This window comes from Podarcis vaucheri (assembly GCF_965113315.1).
Source record: "Podarcis vaucheri genome assembly, chromosome: 3".
In the NCBI taxonomy this organism is placed as follows: Eukaryota; Metazoa; Chordata; class Lepidosauria; order Squamata; family Lacertidae; genus Podarcis; species Podarcis vaucheri.
The window spans coordinates 87,094,072-87,120,600 of record NC_138761.1 but is presented as its reverse complement, the minus strand read 5'-3'; the positions used below and the strand labels follow the sequence as shown (position 1 = coordinate 87,120,600).

General features: G+C 39.8%; 2 protein-coding genes across 7 annotated transcripts in view; one reads left to right on the top strand and one right to left on the bottom strand.

Moving 5' to 3' along the window:
* Positions 1-4,504, bottom strand: part of LOC309529933 (uncharacterized protein) — a 51,037-nt gene extending 46,533 nt beyond the window's left edge. For 3 of the 6 annotated variants that reach the window (XR_014218514.1, XR_014218515.1, XR_014218516.1), the window contains exon 1: positions 4,285-4,503. The gene's annotated coding sequence lies outside the window, so the exon portion shown is untranslated. Of the gene's footprint in view, positions 1-4,197 lie in introns of all 6 variants that reach the window. The other 3 variants (XR_014218517.1, XM_082218418.1, XM_082218417.1) reach the window with 3 other exon arrangements.
* Positions 4,505-4,604: 100 nt separating this feature from the next.
* On the top strand, positions 4,605-26,031 carry DDX43 (DEAD-box helicase 43). The gene is made up of 17 exons (XM_082218303.1): positions 4,605-5,045; positions 6,774-6,829; positions 9,104-9,236; positions 9,586-9,735; positions 10,837-10,918; positions 11,666-11,822; positions 11,911-12,029; positions 13,370-13,480; positions 14,638-14,779; positions 16,240-16,340; positions 17,271-17,358; positions 18,934-19,061; positions 21,647-21,756; positions 22,401-22,539; positions 23,046-23,133; positions 24,664-24,793; positions 25,227-26,031. Exons 1-16 carry the CDS (start codon positions 4,733-4,735, stop codon positions 24,775-24,777), a joined length of 2,031 nt encoding a protein of 676 aa, XP_082074429.1. The 5' UTR covers positions 4,605-4,732; the 3' UTR covers positions 24,778-24,793; positions 25,227-26,031.
* The last annotated feature ends 498 nt before the right edge of the window (positions 26,032-26,529 follow it).

Here is a 26,529-nt window from a genome sequence, read left to right as displayed (position 1 = left end):
GAAGGTCTTTATCTGCTGGCTAGAAACAAACTGCTTGGCTTGTATTTTGTATCTTTCTGATTTCACACAATAAAAGCTGTGCTGCATTAGCCCTAAGAGCAGCCATATTTCGGAACCTATCATGGTGTGAGACTGATTTTTCTTTGGATGCCGAGCTGCAACTCGACACCCCATTCAAGGTTGTAAAAGGTAAAGGTAAAGGACCCCTGACAGTTAAGTCCAGTCGCGAACGACTCTGGGGTTGCAGCGCTCATCTCGCTTTACTGGCCGAGGGAGACGTTTGTCCGCAGACAGATTTTCCGGGTCACATGGCCAGCATGACTAAGCCGCTTCTGGCGAAACCAGAGCAGCGCACAGAAACACCATTTACCTTCCTGCCAGAGCAGTACCTTGTTTTCAAACTGCTAGTTTGGCAGGAGCTGGGACTGAACAACAACGGGAGTTCACCCCATCGCAAGGATTCAAACCACAGACCTTCCGATCGGCAAGCTCAAGGCTCAGTGCAACCCGTGTCCCATTCGAGGTTGGCAACAGACCAATTTCTCAGACACAGGAACCACTAACCCACAGTGCCTCTGTCTTGCCAGGAATCAAACTCAGCTTGTTTTTCTTTATCCATGGTGTCCTGGCAGTGTCCCAGGGGCTGCACATCTCTGATTCAGATGTTATATAGAAATAGAACTGAGTGTAATCAGCATAATGATGGCAGCTCACCCCAAAACCCCTAATGATCATTCCCAACAGCTCCATGTATAGCACTGGAGATGTCCCCTGCTGCACCCCAAAATGTAGTTGCTAGGGTGCCAAAAGGCACTCTCCCAATGCTACTTTCTGCACTCGGTCCTGAAGGTAGGATTGGAATCACTGTAATACAGTGTTCCCAATTCCCATTCCCCAAAGCCAGTCCAGGAGGATACCATTGTTGATGGTATCAAATGCAATGACAGATCAAAAAGTAGAAGTTAGGCTGCCCTCCCCTGTCCCGCTCTCTGCAAATGTCATCCATTAGGGTGACCAAGGTTATGTTGTGTATGTGTGTACACACACAGAGAGAGACTTAAAATGCACTGAATTTTCAACCTTACAGTCACACCTTAATCTTATTTAGAAATGTATTCATTTTTCTAGTGAGCTATGGCTGATTAAAAGCAACATATGGAGGTCAGTACCACAATTGAAAGACAAAAAGCTAAGGAGCAAGCAAAGCAAGAGTGGTTCTTCCTGAAATACCTTTGTACACAGAAAGCAATTGAAGAATAATATAACTGTACTCTTGTTGAAACTAGCAGTGATGGAGTTGAATGTGGTACTCCAACTACTATAAATAAAATATTATTATTATTATTATTATTATTATTATTATTATTATTATTACAAATGATATCATATCCAAAACAGAAGTTTCACAAATGAGATCTTTCTGGATAACACACAGAGGAAAAAGAGGATGTCAAGAAAAGAGAGAGTACTGCAGAATACTGTTGCAGTGATCATTTATAATACAACACGGACCACGGCAAGTTATATCATATGTTTTTCACAAAGACTCAAAAAACCCAGAAGATTTTTTTCCCCTGTACACTGCAAGAGGAGACTAGCAAATGGTGAAGGAATCTGCCCTCAATGGTTGATATATTCATCCTCTAATGATGTGGTCTTTTGTTTTTGCTGTAAATTGTTCAGCAAAAAATGGTGCTTCAATTCTACAAGAAACAGGTTCAAAAGACTGGAAGAACATTGGAACAATTTTTGTCTTTGCATGAGAGGAATACTGACCATTTAGAAAACTATCAGACCAGGAGAAAATTTGAATTGTGCCAATCTAAAGAAAAAACAATTGACGACATTAACAAGTAGAATACTGGCAACAAATCTTAAAACACTTGATTGCTTTGATCAGAGTTCCTAGCATGCAAAACTGGTACAACTGAAAAGTTGTACAGTGCTAGCAATGGATTAATTTTGAAATTTGTAGAATATCTAGCCCATTTTGATCCTATCAAGAATGAACATTTGTGTAGCGTCAAAGATTAAGAAACAATGGTTCATTACCTAGAAAAAGATATCCAGAATAAACTTATACCGCTTCTAGCAGGTGCTATAAAGTTGAGAATTTTAGCACATGCAAACAGAGCCAAATACTACTCAGTAATTCTGGAATGATGTTAGTCATACTGAAGAAATTGCAATATTGTGCATTATGTTGATGTAATGAAACCATCAGATGACATGTCTGAGCCTGAGGTTATAAGAGAGCATTTCTTGGGATTTCTTCCACTAAAGAGGCTGCAGGCCCCTTTATGACAGAAACTCTTCTTGGACAGCTTAGCAAGTGGGATTACCATTTGAGAATCTGCATGGCCAAGGTTGTGGCAATGGGAGTAACATGAAAGGCAAAGAAAATAGCATACAAAATAGAGTCCTTGGCAAACTCATATGTCTTTTTTGTTCCCTGCAAGGCACTCTTTAAACTTGGTAGTCAATGACTGATTGATTTCATAAAATTTATACACAGCTTGATTGTATTTTTTAAAAAAACCCTCAAAGCAGTAAACAAAAACAAAAGACAATAAAGAAAAAAATCACAATCATATCTTAAAACATACAAAAGTTAAGATTAAAATTACTGCTCACTGTTGTCTGGAAGCAACTATTTTCTTCAGTTTGGTTCAACAGATCTATAATTATTTTGCTGCATCAACTCAGAGCCGGCAAATTCTAGCTGGCCGTGTATCAGACTCAGGCATGACTGCTATGCCATTGAGGGAAACAAGGTGGGAGAGTCGGGCTGATGTTTTGAAACAAATGAAATATCATCTTGGTAATATATACAGTGGTACCTCGTGTTAGGAACTTAATTTGTTCTGGAGGTCTGTTCTTAACCTGAGGTACCACTTTAGCTAATGGGGCCTCCCGCTGCCACCGCCGCACAATTTCTGTTCTCATCCTGAAGCAAAGTTCTTAACCCGAGGTACTATTTCTGGGTTAGCGGAGTCTGTAACCTGAAGCGTTTGTAACCCAAGGTACCACTGTATAACGCTTTGAGAGAGATCCTTGATGACACAAACCTAAAAGGTTTATCTGGCGATACTTCTAGAATTGCAGCTAAGGCCCTTGCTGTTGCAATTTGAAAGTTACATGATACAACACCCTTTTTGAAGTCAATATTACAGGCAAGCTACTACACAATAAGTAAGCCAATTTAAATTCATTAACAAGCCAATTGCAAATGACCAATAATTACCCTGTGGGCTGCAGGTGTAATGCCAGTGAGATTGCAAAAGAGCTGGGAATACTGGCAGACTTTGAGACAAAACAAGTTAGAAAAAGAATAAAGAAAGACCAACTGGAGTATGAGGCCCAGAGACACCACAAGATCAAAAGCAGAAATTCAAAGTAGGTTTCTACTATGCTGTCTTAAACATGGCCATACAATCTGTTGAAGAAGAGGCCCCAACAACTGAGACAATTTAATTCTCTAGTTGGCTTCCCATATGATATATATACTGTACAGTCTGAAGATGTACTTAAGGCCTACAATAATTTAGAAAAACCATTGATGCACAAATGGACACAAAGATATTGATGCTGAAGATCTGTGCTGTGAACTTACAGGAATAACTTGAAGACTTCCAAAGTCTATGCTACCATAAGGATTACTTCTCTTCATAGTACAACAAAAACTCATCTTCTCACACTGCCAGTGTCAGTAGCAAATGGTGAATGCGGTTTCTTAAAGATCAACCTTATAAAAACTTGCACGTGCTGAACAGTGTTGCAAAGGGGGCTTGGCAACTACACCAAATGAACATCCTCAAGCACTTGAGCTAAAGGAATTGGTCGCAGATTTTGCAAAGGAACTGTGAGGTGTTGATGTGCCTGAAATTGAAACTTTTACCAGACCTAACTTTTAACATCACAGTTCACAAGATTATTCACAATGATTTGTGTGCTAAAGCATTTTCTTTTGCGTTTGAAAAAATAAAGATTGTTGCATTACTTATCCTTGCAAATTTAAAAGAAATTTAGCAGTTTCACGTTTTTCATTCCCCCCCTCTCCCCCCCCCCAAGACATCTCTTTTTGAAAATTGGAATTAGCAATGGGGTGGGGTGGGGCAAGTAGCTAGCCTTCCCTGGAGCGCAAAATAGCCTGACACCAGGATTAGGTAATACTTAAGACTTATGAAGCACACCTACTCGAGATTTATTTTCCACTCAACATGATCCTGTTGGCGGGATTTTTGCCCAGCACCACAGTATTTACCCTGTGGAGAAATAAATTACCTCAGCATTGCTTACAAAGACTGTGAGCAAAACTCGCGCGCGACGAAAAAGCTCTTCGAGGCACGTAAGAAGAGGCTTCTCCAACAACTCCCCTCCTCCTGGACCATTTGGCAAGCTGAGGGGAACTGTCCCCTCAGCGACATTTTGGAGGGAACCGGGCTCTGCTATCCATTAACAAGCCTCCGCCTTAAGCGACACCCCTCCCTCTGGCACACGGGCCACGAGGGTGCCTGCCCTCGCCGGCCAATCACACGCGAGGAACTTAGAAGCGCTCCAGCCAATCCGAGCGGCCCCCATGAATCCGGCGGTTTATTGGGGCACGCGGAGAGGCGAGGCGGGGCGAGGCGACGGTTTGGTGGCGCGAAGGCGGCGTTGACAACCGCTGCTCGGGTGGCTCCTTCCCTTCTTCTCACCGCAACACCGTCCCTGTTGGCTCCCCTCTCCCGCCATGTCCGACTGGGAGGCGGAAAGTGAGGAGGACGAGGCCCGCCAAGCTCCCGCCAAACCCTCTCCGGCCGAGTGGCGCCCAGTGACGGCGAGGGCTAGTGGGAAACGTGGCTCCGCGGGCAAAGACGGCGAGGAGGAAAGAGGCGGTGGCGGGAGGAAATGGGGTTCGCGCCCGGCGCCTTCCCGCGAGCCGTGGCAGTCGGGGCCCTTGGAGTACCGGGCCCGAGGCCCCTTCCGAGGGGCGGGCAGGGAGCGTGCCGGATCGCCGCCACTGTGCTTCCACCTGGATAACTCCCTCGTGGGCACCCTCATAGGTAGCGGTGGCTGTCCGTGAGGAGGAACTTGGGAGTTCTCTCTTTTTGGGGGGCGGGTGGAGAGAAGTCCCCTCTTCCCCCAAACTATATATATATATATATATATATATATATATACACACACACAGAGATATATATATAGATAGATATAGATATATACACACACACACGACAGCGCAAACGGGAGGGGGGGCGCCCTTGCTTCCCTGGCAAAGCAGGTTGTTGCTGTGAACAATCCTAAGTGGCTTCTGACTCTCGTGTCGTTCAGTGTTGCACTTGACTCCCTTGCTGATTGCAGTAGACAGTGTGTTGAATTTGGACGGCCTCCTGGATAGTAAATTGTATATAATACCACATTGTTTATGAGACTGGGTTATATGCCACTTAACAGTGCACACGCTATGTAGAAAAAGTGGCTGGGTAAACAAATAGGCTCCTCTCCCAGCAAATAAATAGCACCCTCTAACCTCGCAGGGTAAACTCAATAGAGCCCCCCGTAGATTCATGAGTATGCCTTTTGCTTGCTACATTTGTACAGTGTTTTTCTGCTAATGTAGAGGTGGAGGTGTATGTTGTTTGTGCACTATGACAGGGGAAAGGGCCAGGGACAGAAGATAGATTTATTAGCTAAAAACTGATTAAGACCACAATCCTAACCCTACTTACCTGAGAGAAAGGCCCCATAAATTTAGTAGGACTTAGTTCAGAGTAGACCCACTGTTGGATTATCACTGTAAGGCTGGAAATGTATACATACTTACCTGGGAATAAGTAATTGAACTCAGTGGATCTTGAGTCTGAGTAGATATGAACAGGATTGCACTGTTAAGGATGTCCAGAAATAAGAACTTTATAGTGTTGAAAAGAACTGTCAGGGGTCTTTTACCTTTAATATGGTGTACTTAGTTTCTCTTTAAAAGAGAAAGAGAGCTGACTTTATAGTCATTAGCACTTTTGCAACATAAGTGATGTCAAATCTGAATGAACTGTCACTGGAGATAGAGAAATGGAAAGGAAACTCATGCCTGCAATTCCCTGTGCAAAATGGTGTAGCCCTAATATTTTCCTTTTTGTGAATTGGGTGGCCAATAAAAAGAAAAAGCAGCAGCAGAATTCTGTTCATTGTGGGCATGGAACAGTAAGCCTAGGAAATGTATATGTATCAAGGCCCAAAAGACGATTGACAGAGGGAGGCGGTCAAAGGTACAGAGAGAGTCTAAGGGACCTCCAGATTCTTAAAACTATCTGTTTTAGCCCCATGCCAAAATCCCTTTCTGTAATTGAGTTGCACCCAAATCTTTAATACTGTATTATCCTGTTTACAAACTTTGGTGTTATTTAAATGGTTTAGTTTAGCTTTCTACTTAGGGGAAAGCGTGTTCACTGAAATATGTGAAAGTTGCATAAATATCACTATTATACTGGTGTTCTTATGTCATAAGTTCATTATGTCATTTTGCAACAAAATATTATGTAGTTAACATAGGGATAGGAATTGTTCATCTGGGGAAAACCTAAGAATTGCTCAGCTTCACTTCTGAGTGTTTTTATTTAAAAATTTGCACCCTCTTTAGATGCCTCCAGACTCTTGCCCTTGGTTCCTTTACTTGTGATAGAAATAATGTTTGCATTTTGCCAGTAGCAGTATGCATTGTTCTATTTTTGAAAACATTTAGCTAAAATTGGAATGTGGCCAAATTTTGCATACGAATTTTAATTTTGCAACAGGTCGAAGTGGAAGTAAAATAAAAGAGCTTCAGGAATCATCAGGTTGTAAAATACAGGTGAGGCACTAATTTTTTTTTAAAAAAAATGTGTTTGTTTAAAAAAAACCAGTCTTTACTCAAAAGACTGGTTGTTGCATTGCAAAATAACTGCTTTTCTTTGCGAAGAGTGGGGTCATGTGTATATTTGATCACAAAGCAATTAACAAAGGAATTGGGGAGAAAATGTCTAGTGTGTAGTACTTTATGTACTTGAGTCAGTTTAGTGGTGCTTAACTGAACTTAAATAGGGTGGGGGGGAGATGCTGCTATACTGTTTTTAAACCCCAAGCATTTCCCCCAAAAAGTAAAACCTCAGTACTATTTATGATTGTACATTATGTTAGTGTGACATTTGGTAAGCATCATCAAAAACACATGGATTGTGCCAGCAGATGGGTAAGGAGTGACTTCCAATGAAGAACAAAGGTCCTGTTGAAAACCACTGGGACTATTGGCCAATGATGCAGATTTTCTGGAAAATTTACCAGAGTCCTAAATCTATTTTGTTTTTATTTAGGCCACAGTTCTATACCAGGTTCCCTGGGAGCAAGCCCCACTAAACTTAATGAGACTTGCTTCTGAATCAAATTACACAGGCAGCTTGTTAGACATATATTAATAAACATTATTAAAATTGTTGATTTAACATACTCTATAAATAGCTTAGAAGTTTTTCCTACAGCTAAAGATTTTTCAACTGAAATTATTTAGTAAGGAAAAAATTAATAAAGCAAACATAATGTAGATGCATACATTATTCATATCAGTTCAAAAATTATATTAGTCATGTTTGGAGTAGACACACTGAAATTAATGGGCATAGCTAACTTAGATAAATTTCAGTGGGTCTAGTTTCAGTAGAACTTGGATGCAGCTCGCAACATTTTTTACTAGAGTATTTGAAAATATTTTAGGAGATGACAAATAGTTAGCACACTCTCACCTTATATTGTTTGGATTTTAAAGAAAGGGCTGAATATGAGTTATAAAATATTTTATGCTTATATACCCTTTTTCATATCTTATGCACATTCCAATGAGAGCATGGTCATATCTTCTGGCCCTGTCTTCTGTGGAAGAAGTGAGTGGATTTTTCATGGATCCAGGTGTGTGGGTGGGTGGGTGCACATGTTTGTAATTACAAATTCTGGTTGTGCCAGGGTTCCTAATCACATACTACCTATTCACATATAGATTGCTCACACATAACACTAAACTGTGGTTTAGTGCTATATGCACAAGCTGGAGTGAGCCCCAACTTGCTTCCTTTCCTGTGTGGCCGGAACTGGACTTTGGCATCATTTAGTTTTGCTTTCTCCTAATCTTTCATTGTTATTGCAGCTTCAGAAGAAGTGATAGTTTCTGTAGGTTGGTTGTTAAACTAAACCAGACTTGGTTATAAACTGCAATCTCTGGTTCACAAGCAAAGATGATCTGAGAAGAAACTGAAACTTAATGCCGCCAAAGTCATCCCAGTCATGTGGTAGGGTGTGTGTATTCATTCATATGACACTATAATTTAGTACTACAGTGGTGCCCCGCAAGATGAATGCCTCGCAAGACGGAAAACTCGCTAGACGAAAGAGTTTTCCGTTTTGGAGGTGCTTCGCAAAACGAATTTCCTATGGGCTTGCTTCGCAAGACGACAATGTCTTGCGAGTTACTGCTGTTTTTTTTTCCCTTTCCCCCCCTTTTTCTAAGCCGCTTATCAGCTGATCCGATCAGCAGATAAGCCACTAAAAGCTGCTAATAGCGCTAATCCGCTAATCCGTCAATGGGCTTGCTTCGCAAGACGAAAAAGCCGCTAGACGAAGCGAATCACAAAACGGATTCTTTTCGTCTTGCGAGGCACCACTGTATATGTAAACTGGCCGCAGAGTGTTCTCACTTTTTTCTGACTGCACAGGGGTTAGTGCCAGCTGGTGCACAAAGGGTGGGGGCAGTAATGACAATCCTGCTGTCCCCACACCTTGATAGAATGTATGGACGAAATATGAAAAGATTGCTTTAATTTTCTGATAAAAGTTAATGTAACTTTGAAACTGCCTAAGGTACTAGACTCCTATCTATTATGTTACTTTTTCTCATTGTAATGAAGCAAGGCATATTTAGAAATGGAAAACTTTCAACCTGATATATTGCTTCTGACTGAAAGATACCCAAGTGGTTTAGGAAATCTTACTTGTACTTATCAAATAATTTTTTAGTGCCCAGAAAGACAATTTTAGGGCAGTATATTACAGCAATCTAATATCTGATTCTTCTACTAAGTAAAAAAAACCTTACATTTAGGTTGTAAAGGGCAATTATGAAGCTGAAATAAAGATATTTGGTGGTAATGATAAGCAAACAAAAGCCAAAATGATGATTGATGATCTTATTGAGAGGTGCAACCAAAACAACGCAGGAGAAAGGTATGTTAAAGGTAAGAATTTAAAACTTGATATGTGTTTTATATTTAAGCTTTCTCTGCAGACTGATCTGCTTGTATAAAACCCAGATTAGTGTTATCCACTCTGTTGAAGAGACATTTATTAACTGAAAGCTAGTAGGGAGTGTAGGAATACCCAGAGGAGTTCATAAAGCTGCCCTTGTGATGCATCCAAAAATAAAACATGGTATTGGTTCACATAGTTTGTCTTTAGATTGCAGTGAAATGAAACAGCCTGTGGTTCATAATTAAACTTTTAATCTGAATTCCCAAGAACTAATTTAAGGTGCATAATCTGATATAAAATGTTTAACCAAATCAGAACCTAATTTTGTTTTAACAGATTGCTTTAAACACCAAGATTTTGGAACCACTCGTTATGAAGAAAGTCATTCCGGTGCTTTGAAGTCGGGATACAGTAATCCAAAGCAATCCATTAACTGGGCCTCCCTTCGAGAAAATAAAGCTAAATATGAAGCTATGAAGTGGGCTGGTTAGTGTAACATATTTTTTTAAAGGAATTGTAGGTGGTCATCCTTCAATATAAAAATGCTTTATGAGCTGTGAAAATCATCTACTTTGATATGTAAAAAATTATAAATTCTGAGAACATTTGATCATCTATTGATTTTGTTGTATTTATTAAAAACTGCCTGGTATGTGGTCACGGTTGAACGCAAAAATCAGATAAGATCTGGTGTAAAGGCCATAGTGTTAGTGCAGTATTTTAAGTGTCATATCACACTGAGGTAGCACCTTGGTACAAAAAAGGCTTTCAATTAGAGATAAAAGGTTGTGCTAGCACAATATACTATATTGACCACACTAATTTAATGCACTAATTTAATGCCACTACAAAACATGGGTGCCAGGGTCCATAGGCATACTTACCCACAGTTAGGCATATAATACATGGGCAAGTCTACAGCACTATAGGGCACACCAGTCGTTCACACTAATGTGATTGGTCACTCAGGCAGACCCTGGGCGGATGTACTGTTCTCATGTTATAAGAATCACTGCAGTGATTCACTATGAGTCAGAAGTAACAGTGAAACCAGGGTACTGAATTCAAAATGTTTTGCTGTGCCTGTAGAGATTTAAAAATTAATCCTTGAATACAAAGCTGGGAAGAAGAAGTATCTTGATATACAAGACTGCCCATCATCCACATCTCAGTTTACAGATCAGTACTGACTGTGGTACAAACTTTTTAAAAAGAAAGCTCAAAAATTGTTTTTGTGGTTGGGTGTTTTTCTTTTCTTTTTTAATCTAGTGAAACTTTGTGAATATGGAAAAATGAATTTCCATACTCATGCTATAGTTTCTAGTAAACGAAAAGTGTTCAAGGGCTTATTGATAGCCCTTCTTTGGGTGATAAATATATTTGGTGTAGTTTCTTATCAGCATTTCTTTGCAAGCCACGTTGAATTGTGTGTCTGCTCAATAGAACTACCTGTAAAAATGAGGAATAGGCTGGCATGGGAATAGAGTTCAGGGTTGTTGTTTTTAATGAAGATGGTGTTCTTTTCTATTCTTAGTAGTTTGAGAAGTCACTTTTTAAAATAACCCATTTTCCCTTTCTTTTTGTTAGATTTGCCGCCAATTGAAAAATGTTTTTACAAAGAATCTCTAAAGGTTGCTTCAATGTCACAAGAAGAAGCTGATAGGTGGAGGTAAGAATTTAAATTGGAAAGTTGTATGGCCTATTGGAAAGTTAGGTTGATTTTTAAATGGATTATAGTTTTAAGAAGGTGAAGGCAATGTCTGCAAAGTAGTAGGTAATACTAAGTTTAGATGCACACCATAAGACTAGGCTGTGTGCATATTTCACACAGGATAGGTCTTACGTGCCATTTTTATTTGGGGGTAGGATTGAAGCGCATAAGTTCATTGTATAGCTTGTAAGGTTTAAAAGCTGATGCCATCGGCCATGGAACATTTCCAGAGGTGTGCACTTTAAAATGTCTTACGTGAATGAAACATATACATTTGAAAATGTATCTATAATCAGAGAGCCTGGGTGGATTGCAGCTCTTGGACAAGTGCACATTCACTATAAACCTTGGCTTTCTATTATGTAATAGTTTGAAAGAACCTTAATTATTCTTAAATCATGTTTATGATTTGCACTAAATCATAAAACTCCTTGCATGCAGTGGGGCTTAGTTGTCATCATAGCTTCTGTTGGCAAAGGTCACGTTTTGTTTTTAATAGCAGCCTCTACCACTGGCTTTGATTATGTTTAGTGCATAATAATGTTAAGCAACTTTTATCTAGTTGGCATAAGCTAATTATGGAAATGATAACAAAGTGGAAACTACATGATTTTTTGCTCTACATATTTAGGACTTTGTCTGGAATTGATAAATCATTTTGTCTGCTATCAGTATAATATTATCTCTTTATGTTGTCTTTTAAAGAAAAGAAAATAATAATATCACATGTGATGACCTGAAAGATAATGAAAAGCGTCACATTCCCAATCCTATTTGTACATTTGAAGATGCTTTTATGCATTATCCTGACATTATGGCAAATATAAAGAAAGTTGGCTTTCAGAAGCCTACTCCAATTCAGGTATTTTAGTTTTCTTTATTTCTGAATAGTGTAGAAACTGTGCTGTTTAAATAGTAGGCCCTATGTAATAATATACTGTTTATTTTAGTCACAGGCTTGGCCAATAATACTTCAAGGATTTGATCTCATTGGAATAGCGCAGACTGGTACTGGAAAGACGTTGGCTTATCTAATGCCTGGGTTCATTCACTTGGATTTGCAGCCAATGTAAGAAGTAACTGGAATAAGATTTGATTTATTCTGTGCCTGGTGGGTTGTTTTTGTTAATCAAGTTAATAAGATTTAACACAATCTTGGTCACAAGAGCTGTGTGTGAAACTACTGTCATGCTTTTTGTCATCCAGCCCTGTTGCGCTGTCAGTTGCCATTCTTTTCTCTTGCATACATACAGTAGTCCATAAACTGGAAAGAGATTCAGCAAAGTATTCTTTTTAATGGTTATAGAGTTTGCAACAGTTAAGGTTGTTGTTATTTTTTTTAATCAATGCTATCATAAACAAGTCAATATAAACATTGTTGTGCTCTACACAGGAAAACTTTACCCCTGCTTTACCTCTTAATTCTCAAAGCAGGCTTCTGTCAACATTGGGAGGCAGACTGCAGCTCTGTGATTTCCTTAAGAGATGTAACATTTCAGATGGGATTTAAAAAGCAAACTCTCCAACCTCATAATCCCAGCTATGAATTACTATCTATATTTACATGATAGCCACCATGATGCTATGGCTATGGAGTCCCAGTGATGTGTACATTTCTCTTGCTCAGGGATGCCAAGTTAGCAGGTGCTAACCAGTCTAGGTTATTTTACACCTCCCTAAGTTACATCTTAAGGGACGCGGGTGGCGCTGTGGGTTAAACCACAGAGTCTAGGACTTGCCAATTAGAAGCTCGAGGGTTCGACTCCCCGTGACGGGGTGAGCTCCCGTTGCTCGGTCCCTGCTCCTGCAAACCTAGCAGTTTGAAAGCACGTCGAAGTGCAAGTAGATAAATAGGTACCACTCTGGCGGGAAGGTAAACGGTGTTTCCGTGTGCTGCTCTGGTTCGCCAGAAGCGGCTTAGTCATGCTGGCCACATGACCCGGAAGCTCCCTCAGCCAATAAAGCGAGATGAGCGCCGCAACCCCAGAGTCGGTCACGACTGGACCTAATGGTCAGGGGTCCCTTTACCTTTTAAGTTACAGCTTAACCCAGCAGCCCTGCCTTTTCTCTTTATTCTTTCCCAAGCATCTGGGCTTCGTGATGCACAAACATCCATTCTTCCTACTCCCATGAAACCAAGTTACTTGGTTTGCGTTGCCATAGTATGTAGGCAGCTAATTCCATAAAGTGCTTTTGTAAGTGATGTGTGCTTTTGAACTTATTTCCAGGTAATTATGCTTTGAAATGTGGCCTTAATTCATTCTAACCAAAGTTAAATGATACTTGTATGCAAGCCAAACAGGATAGTTAGCCTGTCTGCTAGGTTTTCCTCTGTTCTCTTCTTAAAATACTGCCTTTTGTATTTTTTATGTATAACTGCTATGTAAACAAGCTTGGATTTTCTTACAGACCTAGAGAAAAACGTGGTGGACCAGGTATGTTGGTTCTCACTCCCACTCGAGAACTGGCTCTTCAAGTTGAGGCAGAGTGCTCAAAATATTCTTATAAAGGAATTAAAAGGTAATATTTACATCATCTTCATTACTTTGGCAGTGGTACTGCAATGTGTCACAATATCTCTGAAAGACACCACTGTGAAACACTTCAAGTAGTATTTTTATGTTTATAGTCTTTTGATGGATTTATTAGTTTTCCTGATAGTATGCCAAATACTGTATGGACTGCAGTAGAGATTATAATTTCTATCTAGAAATTTTACAGTCTTCAACTGCCACCTTCTAGCTTTCTTATGATCATGTTTAAAACTTTTCATTCCTACATCTGACTAAAATAAGCATTCCTAAGTCCCTCCAGATGTTTAGGAGAAACATCAACATTCTAGTTCAATAACGACATATATTTAAACAACTTTCTCAGCATTTCTAAAGAGTTGTTCAAATTCTATTCCTGCTACTAAAACAATCCCATAGTAATCAAGAGGACAGCTGCCACTTACCAAGAGGGTCAAAAGGCCTGGTGCATGTGCAGCAGTAGAGCCAATCCAGTACTCCTGCTGCTTCACCCATCTGCACTGGGTTCCCTGCACCTTTCCCTCTCAGTAAGCAGAAGTGACGCTCAGCATCAGAAAGACAGACAAGGCAACTCTGCCCTGCCTGCCCTACCCCACAACCTGCTGGTGAGACAGTCAAAACCCTGGCCAGGCCATGGCAAGAAATAATGCTGCAGTGGAGCCACTGCTGCATCTCCAGTCCTGTTCCTCTCCGTGGTTGGGGTGGAAAGTGGGAGGGCAGGCAAATCACTGTGCCAGCCTGGACCTGGTGCAGTAGTGAGGTTCTGTGTTGTGAAATGAGAGCGCAGGGGACTAGGTTGGGATCCAGAAGACCACCCCTGCCCCGGAACACTCTTCTTATGTTGTACAAACTTGGCAGATGAGAATCCCCCTGGCAGTACTTCGTTTAGCCTCGCATTCAGCAGGCACATCAGGGAACTCTGCACCAGCGGAATGATGGCATCAGACTGCACAGGGTGTTCCTCTGCCTAAGCCAACTCTGCAGTCCAGCACAGAGGATTTGGACTGCAGCCAAATTTACATGAAAAAATAAATCATGCAGGGTATTTAATGTAACCTGTGTTCAATGTAAAAATTTAAAATACACAGTAACATGACCATATAGTTTTAATTTAAAACAGCTAAATATTGGATAAACTCTTTCTAGCATTTGCATATATGGTGGCGGAGACCGGAAAGGGCAGATCAGCGTGGTTACCAAAGGTGTGGACATTGTTATAGCTACACCAGGTAGATTGAATGACCTCCAAATGAACAACTTCATAAATCTGAGGAGCATTACATACCTGGCAAGTAGTCAAAATGTTGTATTAAATTGGGAGTAATGTGCAAGTATAACCTGCAAGAAAATATTGCAATAGGGAACTTTCATGTTTTCTTCCAGAATACTCCATTCTGTTCCTGCTAATCACTGTCATCATACCTCCAACAGTTAACATTGCATGGCAAGTGGCCAATATCATAGAATTGTAGAGTTGAAAGAGGGACTCCAAGGGTCATCTAGTCCAATCCCCTGCAATGCAGGAGTTTCAACTAAAGAACCCATGGGAGATGGCCATCAAACTTTTGCTTAAAAACCAAGGAATGAGAGTTCACAACCTCATGAGCGAGACCATTCCACTAGGGACGCAGGTAGTGCTGTGGTCTAAACCACTGAGCCTCTTGTGCTTCCCGATCGGAAGGTCGGTGATTCAAATCTGCATGACAGGGTGAGCTCCCGTTGCTCTATCTCAGCTTCTGTCAACCTAGCAGTTTGAAAGCATAGCAGTGCAAGTAGATAAAATAGGTACAGTTGCAGCAGGAAGGTAAGCAGTGTTTCCATGCACTCTGGCACTCATTATGATGTTCCGTTGTGCCAGAAGCAGTTTAGTCATGTTGGCCACTTGACCTGGAAAGCTGTCTGCAGAGAAATGCCAGCTCCATCGGTGTGAAAAGCAAGATGAGCGCCACGACCCCATAGTCGCCTTTCACTGGACTTAACTGTCCAGGGGTCCTCTCCCCGTTACCTTTTGCTATGGATATAATGAAGGGGGTGTTTAAAAAAAAAGAAGAAGGACAGGGCTAGTAGTAATGCTAAAGAAAAATTCAGAATGTCTGGTAATATTTTAGTCACAATATGAACAGATGGTATAAAGGTCCTTTTATTTAATACAAATGAATATGTTTTTCAGATCAGGTGATTTTCAATTGGAAGATGTCTTTGAACATCAAGTTTTATTAAGTAATCACATAATTGTTCCTTTAGGTGTCCTTCAACAGGATCTACCACAACCATCCATTTGTGCATGAGCAGAAAGTTATTGCATATATGGGGGGGGGTGAGAGGGGAGAGGAAGTTGGAAAACGGTTGTGTAAATGGGTGCCCAAGGGCACAGTTTTGGCTCACAGCCTTGGTTACATGGTAAGCATGCAACATTATCTTCTAAAACAAGTATGTCTCCGAAGCACTTCTTTTAGTTCATATATGGCGTTACTATGTCTAATTCTGCATTATTCACAGTGCAACTGGAAACTTCCTTAGGGATACATATTTTCTCTATGTTATCTCTTGTACAACAGCCCCAGAAAGGAGTTAGGTAGATTTTGAGTCAAAATAGAGGTATTGTGTTGGGAAAGCCAAAGGACATAGCGATGAGAGTATACATGTAAAATGAACTTGTACATGCTCTGCAGATAATAGTTTAGAAATTTAGTCGTTTTGGCATGGAGTTTCAGAAAGCCAACAGTTTATAACTATTGTGTTTCACAGGTGTTGGATGAAGCTGATAGAATGCTAGATATGGGTTTTGAGCCTCAAATAATGAAGATTTTATTAGACATACGCCCTGATAGGCAAACGGTCATGACCAGGTATGTGTGCCTTTTTAGTGGTCCATGGCTTCATCTGAAGATGTGTTTTAATGGAAAATATCTGGATGCTACATTCCAAAGTTGTTTTATGCAATTTATTATAATGACCTTGGGGAGAAAGGTAAGTGTGAAATATTGTTTTATTACATTTGCATACCACCTTTTCCTCCATGTAGCTCAAGGTGGTGTACATGTTTCTCCTCCACATTTAATCCTCGCAGCAAGGCTGTGAGGTAGGATAGGTGGAGAGTGTGTGACTGCAAGGTCACCCAGTAAGCCTCATGACTGAGTGGGGATTCAAATCCATGTCATCTTCCAGCACTCTAACCATTACACCACATGGAAACTTTCATCAATCCAGCGGACTGGTAGAATTCAGGCACCCACAACTAAGGGGAGCCTATAAAACACAGGGTTCTTTCTCCATCTGGACACTCTCCTCTGTCTGCCCTAGGAGGAAAGAAGCACTTTGCCAGCCCTGTTTGTGCTCAGCACTTTCCAAAGGGCCAAGTGTAGGACTAGCAACACCACTTGTACTGTATAGCAGTTGTCAAGCACCCATCAGTCTCACATGCAAGGGATTTTGATGGGTGGACAGGATAATTCACCTGTCAGTTGTGTGGAATCATAAAGGTATAATGTGATTGACAGTTGAGTGGCCCAACCCACCTGTCAAATTTGCCCCACAAGGCCAGTCCTGATAAGGATCTGGCCCATGAAAGCAAAAAGGTTCCCCATTCTGGAATTAAATCAACACCATTCTATAGAGAAACTTTATTCTTGGGCAACTGAATTCTTTATTTATTTTGTTGTTGTTCATAGTAGCAAACTATTTGCAACTACCTTGTTCGTATTTAGGATGGAAACATGAGAATGCAGGACAGTAATAGGGTTGAAATACAAAATGACTTTCCTTTTCATTCCTACCAGTGCTACATGGCCAGATGGTGTCCGTCGTCTTGCAAAATCATATTTGAAAGATCCTATGATTGTGTATGTTGGTACTCTTGATCTAGCGGTGAGTTGTTTTCTGTTTTGGGCTTATTACTCCTGTGTTGTTTTTAATGAGACTGTATAAACTGGACAATGTCTAGTCTTGTGTGTGAACTAGGCTGTATTTATAAAAGATATAGCAACTCAAAATCTAATAATATCCCAGGCTAAAATGAAAATTATAAAACGGAAATCTTAATAATGCAAGAAGTTACAGATTGCAGCATTTTTTTCTTTAAAACAATTTTATCACATTCTTCAGCCTAAAAGACTGCCAGAATGGCTTGCAAATGTCCCAGCCCTTATTCTTTGCAGTCTAAAAACATGATGGAAAAGGGGATGGGAGGAAAGAGGAAAAACACTGTTTTAGTTCATAATTCTTTTAATAAGCAGTTGGAATGGAAAGATTTCAAGGAGAGGAGAAGCCAAAAGTTCCGGTGAGCTGAAAGGCTCTGTGGCCCCATCTCTGTTCTCTCCTGAAGAGAGATTATTTAAGCTTCCTCTTTCTCGTGCACAGAATAAGAGCAGTATTGTCCATTCCTGCCCATTGGGTAGACCTGGGTAAGACTTTGAGACCTTCAGACATCTATGTATGGATACAACATTTCAACAAAGTGTGTATGTCTAAAATCCAATGCTTGTGAGCTGAAACTGGTCAATTTCTCAGTTTTGAGGCAGGAGTCATGGTCAAATCATCCATGTTATTTGGGATTGTGCATGTTGGGTTTTAGGCATATCCATTTATACCCAAAATGCAATGTGCATAATTCCAAATAAGATGGCTAATTTACCATGACCCCTGCAAAATTAACTGATCTGCCTTCCACAAAACACTGGAATTGGAGAGCTCTGGTAGAATCATTGCTCCTGATTACAAGCTAGACCTGTTAGTCACAGTGAAGTGCTTCCTCCACCCTCGTGCTGTTTTTTCTATATCTGGATCACTGAGGTTACACAAAATGCTTCAGGGTTCCCTGCTCTGTATGACTCATGCAGCTTTGTAGAGATGCTACTTTACCTTGGGAAGTCCAACATCTCTCCAAGGCTTCACCATGGAATTCAGGATTCTTCCTAGGGGAAAACAGCCTTAGCAAGAGGGTTGTGTGCCTAACTCTCGCCCAGTCATTTAAAGGGAGAGTATTTGAATCGGAGACTAATCAGACCCACAGAAGGCATTGGATCTGGATTCTCTGGTTTGTGGTTTGAAATCTAAAGTAGTGCTCTGATTTTTTAAAAGTGAGTTACTTGATTCTTAGTTGTGGGTGTTAAGAACTGTATAGCAGCACCCAGTGATTTAGGTGGGATTTATTTTCAAATAAACATGCCACAACAGCCAGTTCTAGTCAAAGCTCACGTTCAAAGTCTACATGCATAGTACCTGAATAGTCTTCCAACATGAAAATTCTTTGATTCTATGTTAAGATTCCTGCATTGCAAGGGGTTGGACTACATGACCTACAGGGTCCCTTCCAATTATACATTTCCATCTCAAACTCTTTCAGTATCCCTAGCTATAACAAAGTATGTACAATTCTTAATTGATACTTTGACAAGGTTCAAATTACATTCAGGTTTCCTTTGATTAAATTTGGTTTTCTAGGCAGTAAATACAGTGGAACAGAAAATTGTTATTATTCCAGAAGAAGAAAAAAGAGCTTTTACACGTTACTTCATTGACACTATGAAGTCCGAAGATAAAGTCATCATTTTTGTGGGAAAGAAGCTTACGTATGTAGAAGAAATCTAACATGAATATTTGGCTTACTGCCTACATTTGTCATTCACTATTAACCATTAAATATGATTTACAGGTGCCTTATTATTGAGTCAGGCCACTGGTCTATCTAGCGGCTAGCCCAATATTACCTTACTGTATTATGTTAGTTGAGCTCTAGGGCCTACAGTAAAGGTCTTCTCCCATCACCTTTTGTCTGTCTGTTGAAACGGAAATACTAGGGATTAAAGTTTGGGCGTTTGCATAAAAAGCATGTGCTCTTCCAGTCAGTTATGGCCTTTCTTCAGTCCAAATGTGGTTTTAAATTTAGATTCTTTAGAATTTTAGATACAAAATTTAAGCTACATTTATTTTCAGCTCTTAATATTTGGTGATGTGCTCTAATTAATTCCATTTTCAAGAAGTAGCAGCAGGGCATTGTTTGACCTCTTGGAGGCTGGTTCCATCTTAAGCCATGTCTGGGGGAGGAAGAACCCACAGACTGACTCAGTTTCTTGAATCAATAAGCAGGGTAATCCCAAGCTCCTCGCTTTCCCTCCACTTATATGATCAAGATACGGTGCTGCACATAGCAGCATTTAACCAAAGTGTATGTTACTTTTGTTTACCAGGATGTGTAAGAGTTACCCATAAGAGAAGTTATGTAAAATGTCATATCGTTTATATGACTCTGCTATATGCCACTTAACAGTGCGCTCTATGTCAAAAAAGTGGTTGGATAAACAAATAGTCTCCTCTCCCAGACCAGAAAACCAGAAGTAGAGCCAAATGTTTTCAAAGCTAAGTGCAGCATGTCAAAACAGCTAAAAAGTATGGGTTTCTTGCAAAAGGTCTTGGCCCCTAAGATGTGCTGGAAGTAACATGAATTTGTCCAGTCACTTCTGGTAGCAAATTCCAGATGCAATGTGAGAAGAAGTACTACTTTTTGTCCCCCAAATCTCCCACTGTTCAGTTTCATTGGATGGCCTAGGGTCTTGTAATATATGAAAAGGGAGAAGAAACTATAGCCATTTCTTCTACACCATACATCATTTTATACACCTCAATCATGTCCTCCTTTAATCGCCTTTATTCTAAACCAAAAAGCTCCAAATTTAGTCTTCCCTAATATACAAGTTGCTCCACCTCCTCAATAATTTACTTCTCTTATATTGCTTCACGCTTCTTGGTTGGATCCAGATTTCAAGTATGACTAAGTTATGACTAACCTTAGGTAAAGGTAAAGGTACCCCTGACCATTAAGTCCAGTCGCGGATGACTCTGGGGTTGCGGCGCTCATCTCGCTTTATTGGCCGAGGCAGCCGGCGTACAGCTTCCGAGTCATGTGGCCAGCATGACTAAGCCGCTTCTGGTGAACCAGAGCAGCGCACGCAAACACTTTACCTTCCTGCCGAAGCAGTACCTATTTACCTACTTGCACTTCGACGTGCTTTCGAAAGTTCCATTAATTTCAAGGGTTCTACTCTTAACATGGGTTAGTCTGGATCCAACCCATGACTTTTCTTTGTACTGTACTGTAATTCCTTACCTAGTCTAAATAGAGCAGCTTGACTTCTGAGAATTCAAATTCTCCCGATAGCAAAGAAATGTCAGGAAATGCTGGTTCTCATCTATTTTCAAATATAAAAAAGAATAGTTTCAGCATATAATCTCAATAGGACACTTTTTCTTCAAACTCTTTTTGATTGACTCATGTTTCATAATGGGGCTAGCAGTACAATTCTTGGGAATAAACACACATAGGATGGTGCTATCAGTCAAAGAAAACTGTTTACAACATGATAACTAGTGATATAAGATGTAAAGGGTGTGAGCCAGTGTGGTGTAGTGGTTAAGAGCGGTAGTCACGTAATCTGGGGACCCGGGTTCGCGTCTCCGCTCCTCCACATGCAGCTGCTGGGTGACCTTGGGCTAGTCACACTTCTCTGAAGTCTCTCAGCCCCACTCACCTCACAGAGTGTTTGTTGTGGGGGAGGAAGGGAAAGGAGATTGTTAGCCGCCTTGAGACTCCTGAAGGGGAGTGAAAGGCGGGATATCAAATCCAAACTCTTCTTCTTCTTCTTCTGTTAGGTATTCTGTTATATTTTGTACGCTATTGCTGAAATTTAACATTTGCAACGGAAAGAATTCCATAATTTTTGCATATATTCTATTACAGTGGATTTAATTTAGACACAACATTTTCTTTAGCTGCTGAAATCAGAATTCTACTCCACTTCAGCCATAGAGTTCTTAAGTGACTTTTCAACCCTTCATCTCTGCATTAGTCACCTGTCTGTGAAGTGAGAATATTTGCATCTACCTCATAAGTGCATTTTTGGGAAACCACATCTCTACGCTCGTGATTTCTTTCTCTTTTTTTCCTATAAGGAAGTCTGGTAAATGCATACAATGTTTACTCGCTGATCATGAATCCTTTAGCAATAGGACATTAACTGAGTTTCCTTGAACATGTGGAAGGAACAGAGTACCTGACATAGGGTGTAGACTACTTATTTTAAGTACATGCAACTGTATCTCCAAATGTATGAACCAAGCAATCCTATGTGTTTTTTTAGTTTTTAACTTTTCTGTTTAGTGCCGATGACCTATCAAGTGATTTTGGTCTTCAGGGAATTCCTGTCCAGTCCTTACATGGCAACAGAGAACAATGTGATCGTGAACAGGCTTTAGACGACTTCAAGAAAGGTAAACTTGTAATTGATTAGAATCAGTTGTAGCATAACACTAAGCAACCAGTCATAACATATATGCGGAAGAAGATGCAATACCACTCAGCAATTATTATTTTTAAAAAACCTAAAGCCTTGCTGGCTGTGTTTACACATTAAGTCTCAGGGCAGGTTACAACAAATACATCACTAAAGCAGCATAAAACTATGGCAAGTTGTTGTGTGACTTACTGCTACATGCAAATGTGGCCATTGAAAAGGTTTACCATTGCTGCAATCCAACCATCCTTCTATAAGGATAGCAGAGAAACAGCCAGTGAAATGTTTTCTGACTTTCTGACTATCTTAAAATATTTTTTTGAAAAACAAGGCTATCTTTATTATTAAGGTGCATTTACTATAAGGTTGTGAATATTGCACTAAACTTTGGGAAATTTGGGATGTTTACATATTGTGTTTTTGTTTTGTATAATATTGTAAACTAATAGAAAGAGGAAAAAATGGCATTTCCAAAATAAATGTCCAGCCTTATGTATGTGCAGTGTGAGTTCAAATATAAAATAAAAAGTTGTTGATTTCTCTACCTAGTTAAAAACTCTTGTCAGATCCCAATATGCCTTTTGTGAGGTATCAATATATGTCTCACTGTGCTTGTTCTAGGCAGAGTTCGCATACTGATAGCAACTGACTTGGCCTCCCGTGGACTTGATGTGCATGATATCACTCATGTCTTTAATTTTGACTTCCCTCGCAACATTGAAGAGTATGTTCATAGAGTAGGCCGTACTGGACGTGCAGGGTATGTGGAATATTCTATATATAGTGAATTGGAACTCTGGAATGCGCCATTGTTACTTCTTAGAGGAACACCAGTGTTTTCTCCAGCACATTTTACATAGACAGGCAGCCCTGTTTAGGGGAGCTTTTAATGTTTAACAAACTATGGTATTTTAATATTTTGTTGGAAGCCTCCCAGAGTGGCTGGGGAAACCCAGCCAGATGGGTGGGGTATAAATAATAAGTTGTTGTTGTTGTTGTTGTTGTTGTTGTTGTTGTTGTTTCTCATTTGGGGACATCCAAAAACAATTAGAAACCAGCTATCTTGCTGAGATGCAAGTTGACATTCTACTTCAAAGAAGAAGAAGAAGAAATGAGGTTTAAGCTGCTCACTAGTACTTCAGCCTAGGAGTTGCAACAGGGTATTTCGACTATTATTCCTCAGCACAACTCAATAAAATAAAACACGAACTGATTTTATTTGAGTTGGCTGATTTGACAGTTTTGTGCTTGCTTTTTTTTTTTTAGCCGCACAGGGGAAGCTGTAACCCTTGTGACTAGGAATGACTGGCGGAATGCATCTGAATTGATTGACATTTTGGAAAGAGGAAACCAGGTAGTGTTTTATCATACCCACACTAGCAATTAGCCCTCTCCCTGACTTTCCCCCCAGACTTGAGGTGTGTCTCAAAAGCTCTTTAATAAGAACATGTTTTTAAGGTATTGAAACTTTATTCTTAATATTTATTTGCTGTTTAAGATTTGTACCAAGTCTTCATGCATATAGCCTCAAGTGGTTTACAATGCACACACACAAAAAAGCACTAGAAAAGTCACTGTTAACAAGCTGGTTTATGGAAACCATTCAAACATAAAAAACAGGTATGGAAAAACAACTGACTTCAGCTGGAATCAAGAGATAAAAAATAATGGTAGTTTAAGTTCTAATAATACAGATTGTGAATTTGAATATATTTATTTCTGGATGTAATGGTAGTATCTTGTAAAAAAAAATTTAATGCATACTTAATGTCTGGGTGCATGTCTTTGTATTGTGAATGTGCAAGGAATGGCTCTTATAAGATGACATCCACCACTTTGGTCTCTGGTAATTTAAACTAACTTTCTAAAGCACTTTGCATAGCAAAAGTTTGTGCTTTGTACCTTTCTCATCAGTAAGAGCTTGAATGGGGGAAATGTGATGCATTCCAAGCAATTTGCAGTGATGGGTAGACTTTATGCAAAACAGACATTACCTGCCAACATACCAGAGTTTAATGAAGTGCAAACTAAACGGGAAGCTACTCTAAAAGACCTATTAAGCATTACACTTATAACTATCTTGCTGTAATAATATCCCAGTACAGTGGGATCTTGGTTTACGAACTTAATCTGTTCTGGAAGTCCATTTTTAAACCAAAACCATTCTTAAACCGAGGTGCGCTTTCCCTAATGAGGCCTCCCGCCGCCAGTGCCCTTTCACCATTCAGATTCCATTTTTAGACCGAGGTAAAGTCGGTCGGGTGGCACTGTGGTCTAAACCACTGAGCCTAGAGCTTGCCGATCGGAAGGTAGGCGGTTCGAATCCCCGCAACGGGGTGAGCTCCCATTGTTCGGTCCCGGCTCCTGCCAACCTAGCAGTTCGAAAGCACGCCAATAAAATGCAAGTAGATAAATAGGTACCGCTCCGGTGGGAAGGTAAACGGCGTTTCCGTGTGCTGCTCTGGTTTCGCCAGAAGCGGCTCAGTTATGCTGGCCACATGACCCAGAAAAACTGTCTGTGGACAAATGCTGGCTTCCTCAGCCAGTAAAGCTAGATGAGCGCCACAACCCCAGAGTCATTCGCGACTGAACTGTCAGGGGTCCTTTACCTTTTTAAAAAAGTTCTCAAATCAGGACATTATTTCCAATTTTGCAGAGTTTGTAAACCAAATCATTCTTTAACCAGACTGTTCTTAAACCAAGGTACCATTGTACTGTGTATTTAACAGTTATCAAAAAACTTACAGAAGGGGGAAATCTAATTTGATACGATACAAAGAAGGAATATTTTCAGTGTACTTAGATAAAATATTTAATTCATGGAACAATAAATATTGATGTCAGCGGTATGAAAGTATTGTAGCCATGATTTTCTAATTATCAGGTAATTCCCGAAGAACTTATTTCAATGGCTGAAAGATACAAGCAGTTTCAGTTGAAAAAAGAAATGGAGAAAGATACGGGGAGGTCTCGTGGGAGATCTCGAAGAGGTTTTTAATCCATACTTGAACACAGTGAGTGCCTACTGAAATGTTAGCAATAATTTTAAGTAGAATGTAGTATTGCTCAAGCTTTATGCACACTTAAAACATAACTTTTTAAAATCTGGTTGTCTTGAAATTGCACCATTTACAGGAATGTGCATTTCCAGATTTGAAAAATATGCTTATTAGAAAATTGAAACAATACTTTATTATATAGCTGTCATGAGATATATAGCAGTCTTCTGAGCAAAGCCTGCTCTAAATATACATAACAGTAATCATACTGAAGTTGGTTGGTCTAGTCTGGGTCTGGCTAGTGCCTAGGGATTTTAAATCATGCAGCTCTATGGATACTAATAATAATAGGACTTATTTGAAATAGTTTGAGAATAATGGCCTTAATCTAACATCTAATGGGGTTTTATTGGCTTATGGTACATTGATTACATCTTCTCATCTTCAGGGAGGAAACCTTGTACATAAAGCAGTAATTGTCAACACTGAAGTTTTTGTCTGCTTATGAGTACCAACATCTTGATCAATGGAGTTCAGAAATACTGGAAATTATGCTGACTTGTAATTATTTTCAAATTCTATCTATTCACTGTAATGTATTCTAATGCAGTGCTGTAGTAAAGCTGGTGGGTTATTTTGTTAAGTTTCAGTTTTGATACATTTTGGTTGAGAGTAATAACTTAATACTTAAGTTCATTCTTGTTTTGTAGCTTATAGTAGTTTTGTTAGATGGAAGAACTGCACTTCATAGAATAATGTTGATAAAAGTTCTTATTTACAAGGAAAAGTAACAATGAGGCAAACAGATCTTCCCCTCTCAATCTTAAATTTAAAATTAGCCCGATTCTGTGGGTTCTGTGTACTGCATCTTTTTTATTGGTAAGATGTAGTGTATTGACATATTTGCATGCCTAGCGAGTCCCACCTGTAGATTATTAGTGGGTTTATAAATGGCAATGGTAGAATACTGTAATTTAAGAGAACTTTATGCATTAACATTTGGCTTCCAGAATCTTCTCTTTACTTGCACAAAAGACTAGTTTTAAGAGAATAAAGGATTAGTGTTTTCATGGATCTATAGTTGTTATGAGTTGTTATGTTTATTCTTGCTAAATAAAAGCTTTTAAAACATGTATCATTTTCATATAGCATGTTCCAGAACTTGCCAAACGCTATTAATCTGCCTTGCTATAAGATTGTGAGTCAAACATTGTATCATAATTTGTTTCAATGACTAAAGCACTTCACCTTCATGTGCTGTGTGAGAAGGATTATTCAGTTTCTAGTTGCTACCAGCAATTGACTTTATCATGAGACTCTGGCCCTTAAAAGCAGTGAGAGAGCATAGCAGTTTTCTTAGAAACCAAGTTTACCACTGGAGCCAGGAATTTATGGCATATGACAATATCTCCCTACCAGTGGCTATTGTACCCCCATGAGGTAACGTCATAGCTGCTGGCCACTAACTTTAAAACCCACATAAGTCTCAAGTTTCCTACTCTCCATGGGGTTATGTTCACAGCACCTACTGGGCCTTCTCAAAAGGGTATGTGCATGTGAGCTTGCTTGTGAGAGGACAGCAAACACTGTCCAACCTTTTTCTTGCCTGCCAGCTACCAGCGATAGCCTAAGCTATGCATGGGGTGCAGTAAGTTGTCCCATGCCTATCTCCACTTGGCTCCAGAAAGTAACACTGAGAGAATGGGCTTCAGCCCCATTGTAGTTATGCTGAGAATTCCTCAGGGCAGTTT

Bases quoted from the DNA above. Each gene is read 5' to 3' on its own strand.
- DDX43 (XM_082218303.1), top strand. From the start codon at position 4,733: ATGTCCGACTGGGAGGCGGAAAGTGAGGAGGACGAGGCCCGCCAAGCT. The intron at 12,030-13,369 runs GTAAGAAGTAAC...ATTTTCTTACAG, and splicing joins CACTTGGATTTGCAGCCAAT to ACCTAGAGAAAAACGTGGTG. The intron at 22,540-23,045 runs GTATGTGGAATA...TTTTTTTTTTAG, and splicing joins GGCCGTACTGGACGTGCAGG to CCGCACAGGGGAAGCTGTAA.